At 44.5% G+C, this 19,867-nt stretch overlaps 1 protein-coding gene across 1 annotated transcript in view; it reads right to left on the reverse strand.

Annotated features, from left to right (window-relative positions):
• The window catches only part of LOC142774850 (cell adhesion molecule Dscam1-like), a 331,807-nt gene that overhangs the window by 6,463 nt on the left and 305,477 nt on the right, over positions 1 to 19,867 (reverse strand). Inside the window, exons 19-24 of the mRNA XM_075875992.1 lie at positions 15,886 to 16,126; positions 13,084 to 13,176; positions 11,178 to 11,399; positions 7,647 to 7,952; positions 4,555 to 4,722; positions 3,564 to 3,904 (exon numbers count right to left, since the gene is read on the reverse strand). Coding sequence (XP_075732107.1) covers positions 3,564 to 3,904; positions 4,555 to 4,722; positions 7,647 to 7,952; positions 11,178 to 11,399; positions 13,084 to 13,176; positions 15,886 to 16,126 — 1,371 coding nt within the window. The remainder of the gene's footprint in view (positions 1 to 3,563; positions 3,905 to 4,554; positions 4,723 to 7,646; positions 7,953 to 11,177; positions 11,400 to 13,083; positions 13,177 to 15,885; positions 16,127 to 19,867) is intronic.

Below are 19,867 nucleotides of genomic sequence, written 5' to 3' on the forward strand. Positions count from 1 at the left end.
ACGGCATAACTAAGCGTAAACAGGAGCAATATTATATACAAAAAAGCTAAAGACACTGCAGCCTCTTTTTTACCCTGGTAATTCCAGCCTTCCTAATGTAAGTCCCAGCTAAGTTTAGCCCTGCGACGTTGTAACATTGCACGGGCTACTTTTACTTATGATGCAGCTGCCCTGCAGTGCGCACAGAGCACGTAAGCAGAGTAAGACAAAAATATTTCCCGTGAATAATTAAATTTAGCCAAGAAGGAGACAAACTGCTAACAACCAGGAACTTGATACAAAGTACACTAGTGGTAGTTATTTCGGAGTACCATGTATCACCAGCGTGTCCTCATAATGCAGCTGAAAATGATCGGTTGCGTAACATGGAGATAGCAGAGCACAATAGTAAATAACGAAAGATCTTGTGATAAATATCTACAAGGTATATCACACGACGTCCACGCAATAAAGCGCACGCCAACCTCAATAAAGCTGGATTCGATTGTCGAAGTCCCTATACAGTAACAGCGAGCAAAATAAGCTGTGTGCATTGTTTGCTCTTTTGCTTTTCATTAGGCTAGTCTCTTTAATAATATAGTTTTTCCATGTTGACTAACTTGTTCGTTTCAAAATAACTAACAAGTCTTGTCAGCTTTATTTTGCCGTGGTCTTCGTGGTAATACTTGTCTTTGTTAGTGAATACTACAAAGTTAAACATATTGCTTATACGCACGCAGGCGAACGCGTACGGCTACACAAGGGACGTTTACTCGGCAGTCGAACTTACGCAAGCAGCGGAGATAAGCATTTAGTTTAAGCGAGACGGTTGGGCCATATAATCGAACCTGGGCATTACAGCTCTGATGTACAAAAAAAAGACGCATTTAATGGTCGCAGTTTTAGATGCGTAGTGTCATATACCGGGTGCTGTACCCCTTTATTTTCAGTCTTGTGGTGTCTACAATTCACTGCGCGATCCCGTCCCCTTCCCCTCAATACTCTCCTACACTCCCCTCTCTCTCGCCTCGCAACGCTGACGCAGCCAGCCTCTGCCAGTGAGTTTCTTGATCGAAAAAAAAACAAACAAAGGATATCCACGGAGTGAATGATGACAAGGGAGGCGAAGCCAGGCCCGTGGCATGTTTCGAGGTTCGCGTCCGCACAGTGAGGCGTCGCCATCATCGAAACGACGACAGCGCACCGCCGGCGATGGCAAACGTACGCCATCTAAGCCTTTTTTTGGCAATTTAATTTGTAAGACTTGAGAAAGGTAAGAATAAGAAACCGTTTCTCATTTAGTTTTAGGCATTCAGAAGCATGCGTGGTGCAAACCCCTGGAAAATTGAAAAGTGACGCAATTTAGGTGGCAGCGCGGACCAGAAAACAGTCGTGCCACACTGCTCGTGAGAGGCACGCGGATACGCTGATATTAATGACAGAAAGTTTGCCGAATACTGTCAACGAGGTGTTACGACATCTCAAGCTTCAGAAGTGCTGGAACGTTATCAGTATACCTTTACTTACGGCAGCAAACGTTTCGTGGAGTGCAATGGATATATCAGCCAGTGCTGGACAGCTTCTGTGCTCCGGGCATCTGCGTTGGAGCTATGCGTAGTACGTACCTTGTTTGCACAATGATGCACGCATATTGTTCACTGCTGTACATGGTAAAACGTTACTACGTGACCTTTATTTTATGTAAACGACGATTGACTTGCAATAAAGCAATTTATGGCCGCAAGTTTGTGTGATCAGCGTTGACGTTTCGCTCGGTCTGCATGCGACATCACTCACTTGCTAAAGTAAGTATGCAAGATACTTGTGAGCTACTAATAAGTGGGTTACTGCATTGTACTATAAGTAAACGAGAGAAAGTCAGACAGGAAGGTGCTCCAACAAGCGAGGGACAGCCATGACGCAGAAGCAGACGACGATGACGTCGTCTGCTATGCGAACGGCTAGCCGTCTTATCAGAACGCTCTGGTGCTTTGAAGCCCAGTTCATTTTATACGCGATTATAAAATACACAAATAATATTATCAGTTATTATTTGTTCAGAGAAGCTATTTGAGTGCAGAATATCATAAAAAACTTGTTCAGTTGTCAGGAAAATTGTTATTTTCTCATATTTGTACAACTGCCGCCGCTATCCAGACGGCGCTATCAACGCGTCTAATTTTTGTCCCATTGGCTCTATGGACATGTCACTCCACTGCTGTCTGTCTGTCACTCACACTAGTGATGCCTGCTGAGTGAGTCATAAAACTAGGTGGTTACGAACCGGTCAGAAAAATGCATGGAAAAACACCATGGCTTTAGGAGCTTGGGAATCGATGTTATTCGAAGCATGCAGACTGAAGGTGTCTCTATTGTCATTTTTTACATGCGGAGCATGTTATACTAGGGGCTAGTCATGCGCCGTCGCCATCCGCAGCGTCCCCTCCTCCTCCGCCAGCCATCTGTGAATCTCTTCCTTCTCTCAACACAGCGCGCGCTGCGCTCGCTTCTCCCCTCTGCGCGCCGCACGACCTTTAGTTTTACGTGCGCCAGCTGTGTGCTAACGCGCGCATGCGCAGGCTGGGGCCGGCGCTCGCTATAAATAACCGAGTGTCGGGGCACGCCGCCCTCAGGTTGGTTTGTGCGGTCGCTCCATGTCCGATGTCGCTGGTGAAAATGTATGCTAAGTCATACTGGACCACTACGCGTGCACTACGTACGTAGTCGATTACGTAAACAAGGCCGACCGTGGCATGTCTAACCTTCACAAGGCAATCGTTCAAATCCTCGACGAAAATATGGACGTTCCGTACGAATCTGTCCTGGGCATGCTCGGCGTCACCATGCTAAAGGGCGTGGAAATGTCGGCGCAAAAAAGCGGGCTGATTCCTTCTGCGTCAGGACATGTCGCGCAACAGCAGGGATACGTCGTCGCGTACCGCCGTGGAGAAGTACGTCGACGAAGCCGTGGAATAATACCTGAAACAACGACCGCAACGACGACCCTTCGTGATTGTTGGCGACTTCAACGTCGACGTCATCAAGGACGATTGGTTGGTCGACTACGTGGAGCCGCGGCACTCGCTGAAACGAGCAACGCACGACGGCAAACATCATCCGACCACGGTTCGCGAGACGTGCATTGACCACGTCTTTGCGAATTTCGACACTCGATCGCTGCAACCAGACCCACTCACCCTTCACTTTACGTACCGTAAGGCCATCTTGCTCAAAATACCCAAAGCGTCTCATCAATAAACATCTTCTTTCACAGCATGCGTGCGTGCGTGTTCACTCGTGTTCACACGTGTTCACTCATAACACACACGCATGTCGCAAATTACAAACAACATTTATCGCAGTTCAACATATATGCTCCGCATGCTAAAGTGTTCTCAATCGGGAAACTTCGGTCATTTTTTTTCGTTCCTAAGTGAACTCATAGAATAAGATATAAATCTAAAAACAATGCAAAGATGATAAGGTGGTATCAGCCTATCATATACGCAGAGGCTATCTTACAATGACTCAATACATCAATGCAGTTTACAGCAATACATACTGCGTAACTGATCTCAGCGTACCTGCAATTGTTGTTCCAAATCTTGCCGACAGTTTGGAAGACTGCGCAAGAAAGGGACGTCGTACGTGTGATGCGGCCCTGTCCTTTCGTCCTCCGGCTCTTCCGCTGCACCATTCAGGCTTCGCGCCGACGCCCAGCCAGAGTGCAATCCTTCAGGCGCGTACAGCGGCGCCAAGCGACGACCTCCGGCATCGTAGGGAGACGGGTAGTACAGCTGCTCCCTTTCCATGGCTGCATGTTGCTCCTGGTCCTTGTAGTTTGACTGTTGGTTGGGCTTCTCCCATACACTCATTGGCACCGTATCGATAGACTTTGTCACCTGCTGTGCCTCGTCTAAGTCTTCTGCGATATAAAAAAATCAACGTGTCGGCACAAAGAATAAATGACACTTCACCGTCTTTACATTTCCCCATCACTTACAGGCCTATCTTCGTGGGACGATTCAGGACATCACACACTGAATCGCACAAGACGCCAAATCAAATGAATTGAGCAACGAGCTCGTTTTAAAAGTCTAGCATTAGAAAGCGCTAAGACTGACATGATCCTCAGCAGCACCGGAGCCATCAACAGAGTGCATATTATCATAGGTTTGCATGCTGCCCAACAGACGCATAGTGCACCCTTTCCGCATTCACAAAAAGGCTAACCATGGCGTAGAGAGCACTTAACTGTGCTCGCCACACGCATTTAACGATACTTTAAAACTGCCAATGTTAAGCGTGCATTAGTTCGTTCCCTTATAGCACGGTTTAGGCATGTACTTGGAAGCGAAGTGTGGCAGGTGAGATGGTGATGCGCACGACGCTTATCTTAGCTATACAATCTGCACCTGAATGTGAAGCTCAAGCGTCTACCAGCTTTTTCTTTCTTTCTTTCAGTCACAAAATGGTTAAGTCTGTCTCTTGCTTGCTGTAGTCTTCGCGTACTCCACAAAAAAAAGCTTACCATGCGTTTTTCAATTTAACTTTCAGTAATACTCAAGGACTAACCTGAATGCCTTCGTGGCGTTGCCGAGAGTCTCCTACGGCAAAATACGTAGCACACAACGGCCGACACGAGCACCAGAACCAGCAAACTGGACACTATGGGAAGAATTAAGCGGATTTGGCGGCGCTGTGCATCCACAGCTTGCGTCCACTGAGGAGGTGGTACTGTGCCTGCGTATCAACAGTCACTTCATAAAACACAAGCAGCAAAATCATGACACAGAATAAAAGCAAGAATTTCCTCTAAGTAGATTAGATATCAGGCTTGTATGGTCAGATTTTGGTGCACGTTGAAGAACTCCAAGTGGTGGAAATTTCCGGAGCCCTTCACTACGGCGTCTCTCATAATCCAATGGTGGTTTCGGGACGTTAAGTTTTACATATCATCAAGTAAATTAGATATTCAAACAGACACCTTACATTTTTCAGACATGCAGTTTTTAAACTCTCTCAAAAAAAAGAAAAAAAAAGAACGACAGGCCTGCACACAACGAACAGCTCAGTTACAGTGAACGCTCAAAGAGTGGGAATCCCATTCACCATTTTTCATTGGACGGCAATTCATTGGACGACATTTGCAGTGAAACATACAGCTATGTATTCCGCTTTTAAACACTTTTTCGGTACTGTTACCAGAACTGCAACTGTAACGCATTTGAAGGATACCTGCAGTACCGCAAATTGTCATACTTTTTGTGTAGTAATAGGATCCACTTACTGTGCCATTCCTGGTCATTCTTCGCAGAAACGTGGTACCCGCTACACACTTTCAAAAGGAAATTTTGCGCAGTTCCTTTTTTTTTTGGCTGCTGCTGACGACGATCAAGAATTATGCCAGAGGCTTTTGTAATCAGTTGGAGCGTTCGACTACCTACTCGTCATGCAATGACGCCAGGTGGTTATTTTTCAATTCTAGACTCTATTATACTTCTATATTGTGATTCACTTCCGACATGAAGCCTGCTTTATGCACGAGTGAGTGAGTGAGTGAGTGAGTGAGTGAGTGAGTGAGTGAGCAAATTTTATTAAAACCAACGAATTGAGGCGTGGGTCTGAGCCGCGCCAGAGCTGCTGGAGAAACCCTGTCTCTCAGCCGCCTCCCGTGCTCCCTGGATGGCCCATATATCATCTGCCCGATCTGAGCTGGTCAGCGCGGCTCTTCACCGCATCCCAGGCTGTTTTGGGGAGACTGCAATGACTTACTGTATCTGTGTGCATTGCCATAAAATATGATCTAAGGTGGCGTGTCTCATGCGGAAGCAATATTTAGGAGGTGAACCTCTCGTTGGAACGGGCGTCTGCAGGCACCCAGATAACGTACCATAAAATACCGAAAAATCACAGCAAAGTAAATGTTGATGAGTGAGGTGAAGCGTCTATTCGTTCATCCATTCGTCCAGACGGACGGACAGAGGAACGGGCGCACAGATGGAGGGATTGAAGCACGGACAGACTGACGGACGCGTGGACGGACGGACTCACAAACGAACGAACCAAAGCACGGGTGGAAACACGGACGAACAGACAGATGAACGGACGCCCAGATGGACTCACGGACGGACGGACGGAGGTATGAACGTATCGACGCACGGTTGGAAGGAAGCATAGACGGACAGACAGACGGACGAACAGATCGACGGGCAGATAAATGAACGCACGGTTAGATAGAAGCACGGACGGTTTGATGGACGGGTGAACGAACGGACACATGCACAGGTGGAGACACGGGAGGATGAATGGACGCTTCACTTCACACATCATCGTTCACGTCGTGGATATGCTGTGAAAACCATTATCTGGTTATTTTTCTGAAGGACATAAACACGCAATGCCATGTATTGAGCAACTCATGAACTAGAGGTGGCTACATACTACCACGACTACAGAGGAGGGAACAACCCACGGCCCAAGAAACTTCGGCCCTAAAATAACATGCACAAACAGAGACATTTCAGTTGACGGCGCCTTGTGGTGCGAAGCCGCACTCACCAAAGAAAAAAAAAGAAAACGCTACCAGCCGGGTGCGGCCTAACGCGCTCCGCGTACCCACTCCATGGCTGCGGCGCAACGCGAGTGACGTGCGGACTGGTTCGCTCGAAAACCGAAACTATCGCAATTCCCTTTTTTGCCGTAAGAGGCCGTCAGCATGAATGGCTGGCTGTCCGGCAATGTGACATCGGTCGCCTCAAGGAGTGGAGTTGCAGCCCCTAAAGTCAGTTGGCAACGGAGTTTCGAGCACCAGGACGGCTCAGTAGCTACAAAGAAAAAAAGAATAGAAAAACGGCGCTGCTCTGTGGTAGATTACTTGGCTGGCAAGCAGGGGATACTGGTTAAAATCAGAATTTGTCAATGATATTTTTTATTTACTTAGCTTTTTTCTAACAAGGTAGTGTTTATGCGCACCGGTGGCAGCGGCAGACAACTATATTGCGAAAAACAACCGTTGTTGTGATCGGATCTCTCGCTGTAAAAATAAGGATGACAGAAGTACAAGTATTTTCCGCTGGGACCATAGCGGTCTACTTAAAAGGGCTGCGCCCATGTCACTTCACCATCTCATTCGTTACACTAAAGATTATTTAAATTCCATCTTGAAATGTGATATTTTTAGTGATATTTAGGTCACACTATGAATTTGGCACGTTAATACTAGCCTACACAAATGGATTCCAGAGACTGAAATCATTTTGACGATAGAAAACGGAAGTGCCCAAGATAGAGACAGAGAGTGCACTTTAGACACACAAGCGCTGTCTGTGTATCAAGTCTTTTCTCTTTCCTGGTCTTGTGCGCTTTCAATTTCAACCGTATTTTACAACAAGCCCAGAAGCCATTTTAGCAACCGTAGTCACCTCAGCACATCACCAAAAATGGCTAGCTCCATATTCTACAGCTCATCCAAATCTGTAACACGCGAGAATTCTCCAAATGTTTTATATATGCTTTGGATTTATTATGTGTAAAGTAGCAGCAGCTTCTACGTTTCGTGGCAGACCAAGTGACAACGCACAATTACTGCGAAGTAGGCGCAGACCAAATTTGTGCGCGTAAGCTACGTTTGCTTGTTTGGAGAAACAAACTGTGCTCCGTCTCACCTCCGGAAAGGGTCAGCGTGGCGAACACGTATTCGGCCTCTGTAGCTCCCGCGTCGTTTTGCGCCGTTACCAGAAGATCGTACCAGGTGGCGGGCATGAGGTCAGGTATGACGAGTATGGCTGGCTGCTGCTGGTCGGGCACGAAGTGGGCGCTCGTTGCTGGCGACCAGTCCTTATTCGATTGAGGCTTATATAGAATGGTGAATGACGAGATGGGGCAGCCGCCACTCTTCCAGGCTCCAAGCTGCAGTGTCACTGACGTCACGTTGGACTCCACCAGATCACGTTGCTCAGGTGCCAATGGAACTGTGAGTAACAAGGACGACAGAGCACAAGACGATGTATAATGTACGCAGCTAAATAATGTGCAATTCTAAGGGAAATCAAAGACAATCAATCTGTAAGATCATTCACAGGCACAAACAGGAGGGTGGTACTGAAGAGTCCCTTTTAAATGCAGTTGTGAACAAATACCTCCCTACAGGGCTGACATAAGACGAAGGTTAACCGAAGATTGAGTGAGTGAATGTGGAGCAGCTGGATGCACTCTTCACAGAATCAGAGAACAGGGATGTGCTGCACAATCTAAGCAGCAGGTCGGCTCTGGGGCTGGATCAGGCTTCTAACAGACTGTTACGTAGCTTGGACGATAAAGCCGCGGAAACTTTAACTACGGAGGTCAGCAGGATATGGGAGGAAGGACAGGTGCCTGACGCATGGAAAGTGGTCACGGTTATACTAAATAGAAAACCCTAAAAACCGTCTGGACAACATGAGACCGATATCGCTAACCTTGTGCATAAACAAGGTAGCAGAGCACGCGATCTTGAAGAGAGTTTCTGGGTATATAAAGCGTAAGGGCCCCTTCTCGCAAGATATGGTGGCTTTTCGACATGGCCTATCAACGAAGGATGTTATATTTATAGCCGAGGAAGCAAATATTTGATAATGGCACTCGGGACGTGCGAGATATTCTAGCCCTGGATCTCGCTAAGGCGTTTGACACAGTGTGCCATCGATACATACTGCAGGCCACGGCCGGAATAGGCCTTGGAGTCAAATTCCAGGCCTTCGTTAGGTCATTCCTTATGACCAGAACTGCCTGTATTCAGATAGAGCAGATTCGGTCGACAGAGTACAGATTGTGGCCTAGAGGTACCCCCTAGGGATCAGTCATTTCGCCACTGCTCTTCAATATAGTGATGAAGGGTCTTTCAGACAGACTGTCTGGCCTCCGGGGCATAAGTCACGCACTTTACGCAGATGACATTATCATTTGGTGCCCAGAGGGTCTTAAGCTGTCCCCCAGTAAATCAGAGCTATTACTAACCAGCTATCTGTGGCATTATACGTGAGTGGTTGAAAAGTTTCTATAGTTGACTTAGTTAAGATACTAGGCCCACTTATAGACGCGAGGGGCTGTAATGCCATAACAATGAGCCATGTTACCGCCAAAACGAAGAGCATGCTGAGGTTTATCGCAATGGTGTCCGACCGAAAGAAGGGTTTAAGTGAGGACAACCTCCTGAGGATGTACCATGCGTTTCTCATGAGTCAATATATATTAACTATGTGGCGTATGCTCTAGTATGGACCAAAACAGAAAAGAGGAAGTTAAATATGCTCATGCGTAAGAGCATCAAGAAGGTGCTTGGCTTGCCGATCTGTACGAGCACCGACAAGCTAGGTGAACTTTGTATGCACAATAACATCAACGAGATCATAGAGGCTCAGGTCAGTGCCCAGGTGGTTAGGCTTTCGTTGACCTCGACAGACAGGAGAATCCTTGAGTAGGTTGGCATGTCTCCTATAGGCTTACAGAGGAACGGCCAACAACACTCAGTCGGGAAACAAGGGCGACCTAGATGGCCCCGTCCCACGAAACGTACATCTACAACATAACGAGGGTAGGCGCAAAGCCCGTGCACGAGCCATTCTGAAGAGAGTTAGTGATGACATTGACTCTACCGTGTTTTTCGGCGCAGTGTACGGTAACAGTAGATTGTTCGCGCTGTCGATTATATATGGAAGGGGGGTTCTTCACTCCTCCGCCTCGGTAAAGGCGGCCACCCCGGTATAGAAGAGCACATCGTGGTTGCGCTGGCCTTGTCCGACTCAGAGCCTTTTTACATTTACACCGACTCAAGAGACACAATTAGAGCTCACCAATCGGGCAACGTCGCTCGAGAGGTGACCTTCATTACAGAAAAGAGGGCTTGTCCAGGTTATCATGTTATCACTTTGTTTCCCGCACACAGGGGGAAGAACGTTCTCCAAGACTTCCCAAACCTCAACGAGGTGGCCCATGATCGTGCGCGAAAAATTACGCACCGCGACGGTCTGGAGGCTACGGAGGGGCAGGAAGAGACTCAGCAGAAAGATGAACTACTCACATTTATTGAAATAACCACGCATTGTCAACTTGACAGAAGAATTTATACTACTCCTAACGCGGAGCTCAGAAGAGCGCAGTCAGCTACCTTGAGAATGTTGCAGACGAGGTCTTTCCGGTCGCGGTGATTTCCAAGTAAAATATACGCGGACGTTTACCCTAGCTGTCCTGACTGCAATTAAACCTTCTGCTGTATGGCTCACGTCCTCTGGCGATGTCCCGCGCTGCCTAACAACCCTCTCTCAAGTGAAACCGAATGGGAGGAGGCCATAAGAAGTACGAAACTCAGCAGGCAACGCCAGGCAGTCCAGAGGGCCTAGGAACGGGTGGAGCGTCATGGCGTTTTGTCCTCTACGTGGGCGCAGCCAGCGGTTACAACGGCCCCTCGTTAGAGGGTCCTGCAGTAATTCCTCTGGTTCTAATAAAGTTCGCTCTCCATCTGTCTATCCCATATATAGTCCAAAGAGGAAATGCATTTTGATATTCTACACAATTCATTAATCGCCATGCATTTTATAAAAATAGGCTATATCCTCCAACGTCTTAGTTAACACCATTTTAACCTTAACTAACACAATTTGAGCCTTAAGCACTTTACACTGCACAGAACGAAAAGCAATCCTGCTTCAGCAATAGTGGAAGCCCCTGTGAAAAACTGCAATGATGTAGCGGCACGGTATTGAAGAACTGTACCCGTGTGGTAAGTCATGCGTGTTGCAGTCATACCATTGAATCAGTATAGATCTCTTTACAAAATCTATTTTCTATCATTTTTTACTCCCGTCAGCCTCTTCCCCAGCACAATGTAGCCGGCGGGTCTATGAACGGGCTAACCTCCCTGTCCTTCTGCTTATTTATTTCCTCCTCCTCCTCCTTCTTCTCCTGCTTCATGCAGTGCTTCACAACTTCGTCGTAGATGTCAGTGTCATCGTTGCACCAAAAAAAACATCGCCTGTAAGAACTTTATTTACCTCATTAAAGACTCAAGCCGATCCCTTAAGAGCGAACGTGGTAACCCTGTGTCCCACCAAGAGTCTTGAAAAGAGACCAAATTGTAGTCTTGTGGAGTTTTTTAGAATAGCATGGCAGCATGCTAACATGGGATATTGATATGACCCCAGCGAAGCTTTCGCACTCACCAGATCCATCCGTCTTCGCGTGTACAACGTTGCTACGGGGTCCTCGACCCGCGGCATTAAAGGCCACCACGTAGAAGGAATATTTGCGACCACAACGTAGACCACGATAAGCGTACGCCGACCTCTCAGATCCGGTCTGCACTTCGGACCACTCGCTTGCGTCCTCTGCTGATTGCGCGTCGGCAGGCGCAGGTGGCTCTACCTTGTGGAAAAGCACGAAACCTGCAAACGACAAACATTTTGCTTCATATTTAACGCGTTGTTATTATGTGACAAGTTTGTGGCAATGAAATTCACCATGCCATTCTCAAGATTGCGAGATAGCATGGTGTGACCATTTTGATCGGAACAAAACGCGCAGCAAAGTGTTGGCTTGAATGATGGCGATTAATTCGAATGAAAACGCCGCTGTCACCAACGTTCTCACAGCGGAACTGACCTGACAAAGACAAGTTCTTTTGTCAGAACACTGGTTTCATGTGTAGATAATAGCATTCATAATAGCAGCTTTCTTGCTAAAGTAGCTAAATAACTTTAGCTCCTATAGGTAAAAAGAAAAAGTGGAGTATTTTCTGGGTCACAGCAGCTGAATTGAAGCTTACGAGTGCATGATGTAGCATGAAAACTAGATCGTAAATATATTTTTTTTAGAAAATAGCCTCTCTAGTTCCCAAGCAATGTGCACTCTTTATCAAGAATATTATGGCAAGCGAACCCTACTGTTCACCTTCAAATCACTTGCCTGTTCTTATTGTTATCCAAATATTCGCCATAGCTACATATATGCGAGATGGCTTTCCACACAAAGGTAACTTAGGCTGCGTTAACAGCTTTAGAGAAATCCAGTTCTCCACGCATTGTTTTAAACTCCACAGTCTTTGAAAGTACTGACAGTTATTGTCACATTCAATGTTCTACTGAAAATAAATAGCGCACATTGCACTTTGTCGCGCAAGGCTGACACAGCTGAGCTGGCATTCACATGTCTTGTCTTGGCTTGGCTAGACTTTCACCTCCATCTTTCCCATGTTTTGCTACACTATGCAACATTACACAAGGCTATGCTTGCACTCTTCTTCATTTCTTTTTCACTGTATACTTGTATTTTTGCTATCTCTCCATTTATCTCTCTCTTTTTCTCGCTCTCTCTATCTATATTTCTTCCTATTATTTGTGTTTTACATTGCCAAAGCGAAGCGAGAACATTGGCAAAGCGATGTTTCTGGTGCAGTTTGCAGTTGCATTGAAGCTTCAAAGCGTACTTCTTTGTAATCTTTACTACAACAAGTATTTGACAAGAAATACATATACCTAAAATGAAACTTTAGAATACAACGCATTACAGACTGCTGTGATTAGGGTAATTCCGCAGTCTTGTCTGCTAGCACGATTGCACAGTGAAGTTGAAATTGTTTTCTTCGTATAACAGACTGTCTCCACTGTGTATTTAATTATTTATTATACATTTAAAGTTTTGAAAATTTCAAATAAACTTATAAGTACATTTTGCTAAATCTACCAGAGTGTCTATGTGTCATATTTTGTAAGGCACGAACAAAAGAAAACAATACAATTTTCTGTTAACAAAAACCAGCAACCTCGAGCATACCAACTTATTGTGAAAATTGAGCTTACTGGGGCTCACTTTCATAGCAACAATATTGTTGCTGAATAAGTTGCAACGGATTCGTCAGAAATATTAGTTTCTCTACATTTAATGCCTCGTTCATTACGGCTGCCAGGTCATGCAGTCATATTATTCTCACCGCCAGGCTTAGACGTATGGTACCGAACAAGAGCAAGAGAGCATATAATAGGCCAAAATCATATAGAGCATATGAGACGTAATGACTTGAAATGTTTATGAGTTTTAGTGAAATGCAACAAATACTTCTCGAATACTTGCCATTAACTGGTTGCTCCCTCTCGATAGTCCAACTTAGATGTACAGAGGATGATGTCGATGAAATCAACTTTAGCTGAGGTGCCATTGGAGGATCTAGATTTGAATGAACACAGAACATTTACCATCCACTTTATGAATACAGCTCGAAAACTTCTGTGTACCCCCCAAAGAGCAAGTATTTCAGCGAAAGCCGAAGGTTCACGCCAATGGCGATTGGCTGCCTATCATCTTTGTGTGAAGAAACATATCACGAACAGCAACAATGTAAGTTCTTTCCTGTGGTTTCAACTGTAAAAGTGTTTTAAACCGTACAAGTAATGCACGCTTTGTTGTACTCGAATTGGTCCAGCGCGCAATGAGAAACAGTAAATGGCCCAGACGGTGAACACAAAACGACAGAGTACTTTCATTAAGGGACACAAAAGGGAAATATTTAGTCGGTGTTACTTGCTAAAATGGCAGTCTTGAAATCTCGTAGTGCTACATTTGTTTCAAGCAGGTGCTTACTTTAAAATAAAATCTTGTTTTGGGGATACGTATCACGTTAACGCGCTTGAAATCCCCCACCTGAAAGTGGTTTGTTTCACGCCAATGCTGCCGTGCCTAAAGTTGCCTGCATTTACTGCAGTGCCACCGACATTAGTAGCACCAGAGTTAAAGGAGCAAGAGCCACAGCAGCAGCAGTGACCGTTGAATAATTTTCTGCCATGACCTCCAAGATGGTGCGTGCGTGGCGTGTTTTGATTGGTTCAATTGAGTTCTGCTAGATGGCTCCACATATCCAGCCTAACCAAGCCAAAAGAGAATTTTGAACCATGCGTGCCATTCCTCTAAGTAACACCAGGCATATATTTTAGGGGCGAAGCTCCTTAAGCCGTGGGTCGTGCACCGCAATCTATGTAGTAGTAGTAGTAGTAGTAGTAGTAGTAGTAGTAGTAGTAGTAGTAGTCGTAGTAGTAGTAGTAGTAGTAGTAGTAGTAGTATTCGTCGAAGTAGTAGTATTCGTCGAAGTAGTAGGTAGCCACCTTCATGGCCGGACTAGAAGAGCGGCACTCGCGCACTCTTTTGAATTGAGGATGGAACCCGCGCACGTTCATTCTACTTAAAAAGATAGTTGTTTTTGATGACTTAATCTACTGAGACAAGTATCGGTGACCTAATTTCCAATAAATATTGCCTTGAATTTGCTGCTTACTAGAAGAAAAAGCTAGTATCATAGAGAAGCACTTACAGTACTGTCAGACCAGAAAGGGTTGCAACGGTAAGCTTGCTGGCCGTAGCCTCCTTGGTTTTTTGCCTTTTAGGGTGCCGTTAAGGGTAGACTTTCATAGTAGAGTACTGAGTACTCTAAATCGTTAACCACTTTTTCTAAACACACATGTTGATCTTTTCGATAGATAGATAGATAGATAGATAGATAGATAGATAGATAGATAGATAGATAGATAGATAGATAGATAGATAGATAGATAGATAGATAGATAGATAGATAGATAGATAGATAGATAGATAGATACGCTCAAGGTCGCCGAAGTTCGCTAAGAAATGTTTCGCATTTAACAGTTCCTTCAATTTTGATAATGTATTAACAATACGAGGCAACACAGGAGACAAAAAAAAATGACGGCAGATCCACGAGATGAATGAGGATGAGATTGGGCAAAGCTCCTGGAAGTAATACCGTGAAATTTTCTTCTGTTAATTCGCTCGATAAAAAACACCTGGCGTCTTTGGTTAAGCACCTAGCGTTTTCTTTTTGCTTTGTTTTAGAAACATTTGGTGTCTTTTCGTTTTGCTTTTAGAAAACATCTGGCGTCTTTGGTTGGTTTATTTCATCAATCAACGGCGTTTTGAACAAAAAATTTTTATTGTTTAATCCCACACAGGAAAAATCTCACCAGGCACTACCTTGAAGGTAAACAATGGCTGCTACTTGGAATGAGAGACAGGAGAAGTCGGCTTTTAACATTTCTACTTCTACTAACGTTTCCGACTGGAACATGCCAACGGCGGCTAATGGGGAATGAGAGACAGGAGCATTCGGCTTTTAGGTAACGCACACGCCGCGAACTTTTTATTGTTCAACAAAGCCCAGGAGAAATCTCCCACCGGCACCACCTTGCAGGTCAAAATGTAACACTTCTTACACACTACGACTACGACTACGAGGAACGAACGGGTGCCGCTTTAAGGAGCTTCGCCCTTAGAAACAAATCACCAAATCTTCAGAAGTTGTGCACATATGCTGCTTTGAAAACATGCGTTTAATTGCCACGTCTCCTGTTTAGACGCCTTTCACCTGTGTTTCCCATACGTCACGCTATCGCAACGCCACATGCTTGGCGTGTGCGTCATTGAAATTGCGATACCTTTTTATGTGCTTTAAGAGTTTCATTTTTATTAGAATTTTCACTTTAGAAAAAAAAACTTTACTCATTGATACATAACAGGCTGACAAAAACAGTATTTATTCCCATGCCATGCTAATGATAATGTTTGGTTATAACGTTTGCTTAAAACACGCAATCATTCTAGTTACTTTTGTGTATAACAAAGGACGCCTGTGTTTAAGGAACATTGGCACCCCTCTTAATACCAACCATTCCCGTGGTCTGTTGCGTTTTGTTTCTTGACGGCTCATTGCTCTCCCATAGTTGTGTACAAAGTACACGGAATCGTTAAAATCTTATAAACACACAAATATACGCAGGAGCTCAGATATTAAGATAAGCCGGCGCTGTATATTACCGAATATCACGTACGCTTTAGCGAATGAATAATAAATAGTTAATTGACACTCACCTATTTCGAGTGTCTGAGAATGAACTTCTTCGGAGACGGGTCCGGCGCCTTTGGCATTGAATGCCTGGACTACGACGCTGTAGCGCGTGTTTCGTCGCAAGTCAGTCAGCTCACACTGTTGTAAGGAGGAAGCAGCTGAACTCTCCAGAGTTTTGTAGGCGAACGATTCCTTAGCGTCCCGTACACGGTATCCCACGTAGTAACCCTGCACTAGGTCATTTGAGTCCTCATCCAAAGGAGGCTAGAAGGAGAAGTGAGGGAAGGAGAAGAACGAGTGAATATATTTCTCAAGTGAGACCCGTGGGCACCCTTCAACCACGGAGCTGTTCAAGCTCGGCTAACCCCAGGAGGTTGTTCGTGAAAATTATCATCGACGTGGACGGCCTCTGCTCTGCGACACTTGTCTGCTTTGCCTGCTTGCAGGTAATTAAGCGTTCCTCCCCCCCCCCCCTTTCCCCAGCACAGGATAGCCAGCAGGTCTAAAAACTGGCTAGCCTCCCTGTATTTCCGCTTAAACTTTCTTCCTCCTTCTTCTTCATCGCTATTGCTCGTCCTGCGGGATACTACGGCTAGGCTATATGGCAGACACGACGCGCGTCTTGTTTCCCTCTGGCCAATTTTGATGAATAGAAGACAGAAAAACTCAGAATAAAAGAAGTAAAAAAAATTCGGCAGATCCCACGTACCTGGAAATCAACGTTATGCGAAACATCGGAAGAAAGGTGACCGTGTTGCAATTTTTTTTATTGAGCGACGTGTCACAAAGTGACGCTAAATATATGTACAAATGTAGCACGCACAAACGCATGTTGAAGAGTTGCAGATGTTTATATAACCACTTTTTCCACTCGAGCAACGATGTCAACTGGAACACGCGTAATAGCAACACCAGAAGCTAATATCAAACACTAATTCTCGCGAGGATGCTGGCCCTAGACACTGCTACATAAATCAACTTTAGCACATAACAAGCAACCAAAATTGACGTAACCCAACGTAACAGCTGTTTCAAAGGAGTACATACGTAAAGTTTATAAAATTGGGTAGGCAGCACTGCAACCACTATTGCCGTTTCACGAAGACTAGCGTCTATTTGAAAAGTTGTTCGGGGACTTGGCATAGCTCTATGGTTGACTGCTTGACTGCCACGCAGAATGCTTGGGTTCTATTCATGCTGGGACACTGAAATTTATTATTCGCAAATTTATCACTAAATACAGCCAACTAATACATATTCTTTCTGCCGCTATATAGCTACCTTGAAATATATGCTGTGGTGTTGCCCCGCGTTACGCTGTGGCGAGTCATCATGCCGTCCAGATGGGAGGGTGCCATTGAAAGCTCCAGAATATTGCAAGCTCCGGGCCCACGACGCCGCAAAGAGACTTGTTATTTCTGTTCCGACGGGGGCACGGCACGCAACGTGCTAAAGCACGTTCCGAAGAACAGAACGTTCATCCATCCATCCATCCATCCATTCCTCTGGGGGGAGGGGGGGGGGTCAACGCTGCCTATATCAGGTTTTTCTTGACACTGACATTTATATTATGCCTTTGTTGGATCGACGCTACCGATGTCGGGCATCGATTAACACTCACGCGTTAAACTTGCCCATGTGTGTTCTCGTCGTTCCTGCGTAGATACTAAGTGTCAATCACAAGCGGCACATACCCGCCCGTGGGTATGTGCCACTGCCTGTCGGGAAGTGTTTGACGACGTACGCGACGAGATAATGGATGTCTTGACAAGCGTGCCATATTGGTTAAAAAATTTTACCCTCCCATGCTAATTTTGGTTCACGCCAAGTTAAGGGGGTGACGACGAAAGCACCCAAACGTAAGCGGATAGATAGATAGATAGATAGATAGATAGATAGATAGATAGATAGATAGATAGATAGATAGATAGACAGATAGATAGATAGATAAATAGATAGATAGATAGATAGATAGATAGATAGATAGATAGATAGATAGATAGATAGATAGATAGATAGATAGATAGATAGATAGATAGATAGATAGATAGATAGATAGATAGATAGATAGATAGATAGATAGATAGATAGATACGCCCAATTCGCCGAAGTTCACTTAGAAATGCTTCGCATTTAAAAAGAAAGGAAGAGAAAATGACAAATAAGATAGGCTGAGAAGCAACACTGTTGGTTCCTGCCTGGCAGTCCTATTTCAAGATGGGCTAAATTTTTCAATGCGAACCAGCAAATGAGTTACCATATATGCGAAAGACCATTTGCCTCAACATCAGTTCTGCAAAAAAAAAAAAACATAAACAATGTTACTTGTTAACAAGACCCCATGGCGTCATAGTTTTATAGTCCTATCAATTACACTAAGCGTAAAGAGAGCATCTGCATGAGTTTAAATCACTTTCAAAATAAAGACTCATTTCATTATTTAATGTCGTTTTCTAAGGAACTGAAATTAAGTAATTATTCATCCAACTATACAATAAAATATGTTGTTTTTCAGTTGCGCTCCATCAAGCCCCTTACCAAAAAGCCTTTGTTATCATTATCTCAAACTGGCACTTTTAAGGATGTCTAGGAAGTTGACATTTCAGCCAGCTTGTATCTCACCGCATTTGGATCTAGAATTCGTTACCACGGCATTGTTACTAAACTTCAATCATTTCCTCTGGCTGCGCACAGGGCGGCTTTATGCCCTTCCATAGTAGAGTACCTAGTACTCAAAATAGTTAACCACTTTTTTCTAAACACACACAAGCTCTCCCATAGTAGAGTACCCTGTACTCTAAATTGTTCCGAACTTTTTCTCAACAAATCTCCAAGGGATGGCTCATGCTCTCCCATTGTAGAGTACCTATAGTACTCTAAATCGTTACCCCCTTTTCTTGAACACATCTTTTTGCCACAAATTGCCCGCAAGGGCCTACGGGACGGCTTTTTGCTCTCCCATAGTAGAGTACTAGGAACTCTAAATCGTTAACTTTTTCCAAACACACATCTTTTCACGCACTCAACGAAATTCAGGACAGCTGATCAACAGGGTGTTTCTGCTAAAAAGCAGCAAGCAATAAAAATTAAAAATGACTGCTACGTGGCTCCCGCTAGCACAGCATTGTTCTTAGCTGTATGTGGCACGTCATAAAATCTTTTGCGATGCGCCAAGCACAGTAATTAACAGAATTTGCTAAATGAACTTTTTAAATACTGACTTTAGAGAAAAAAATCAATACAAGAATTGTAGCTGTTGTGCAGAAACAACAAAATTTTCAAGTTATGGTAAGATAACAACGCTGGTTAATTTTCTTTCCAGGGTTTGTATAAAGTGCACAAAATTAAAAACTACCACGTGATTGCCGCCTAACGCACGGCGCTTTGAATCCCCTCAAATGTAAGTTGAACAAATTAGCGAAGGACTCTCACGCACGAAGGTCGCTTGAACAGGCTATCGGTGACTACGATGGACATTAAGCGATGGTTGGAAGGTACCATTAAAAATAAAAAAAAACTGAATCAACGTATTCGACTTGAGAAGAAAGAGATTATCTTCACCTTGTAGTTGTTTTAGACAAATCAATGGCGACTGTGTGATTATGAATGTTGGTCCTAAAAGAAGTGCAAGGAATCAGAAATGACTGGGTTGCACTGTAGGCGCAGTTTTACGTATATAGGCCAATGTATGTCCTGCGATCACAATATATTTGAACGGCAAATAAACAACAAATCCCTGTGATAGAGATAAATGCTTCATTGCACTGCGAATTTGCTCACTGGCTCTGAAATAAAAAAAGAAACTAGATACACTTCCATAAAATTACCCCTTAACTGTAGATATTTTATTTCAAATACAAAGGATTCAAGGGACCGTGTAAGAGACTGAGATGGAAGTATAACGATAACTATCTTTCTTGAAAGACTGTGCTTCTTAATGATGTTCTCTCAATCCCTCAATGACGCTCTTAGTAAGCTCTGAAATTTTATTACGCTTTTACACGA

This window comes from Rhipicephalus microplus, chromosome 2, assembly GCF_043290135.1.
Source record: "Rhipicephalus microplus isolate Deutch F79 chromosome 2, USDA_Rmic, whole genome shotgun sequence".
Classification (NCBI taxonomy): Eukaryota; Metazoa; Arthropoda; class Arachnida; order Ixodida; family Ixodidae; genus Rhipicephalus; species Rhipicephalus microplus.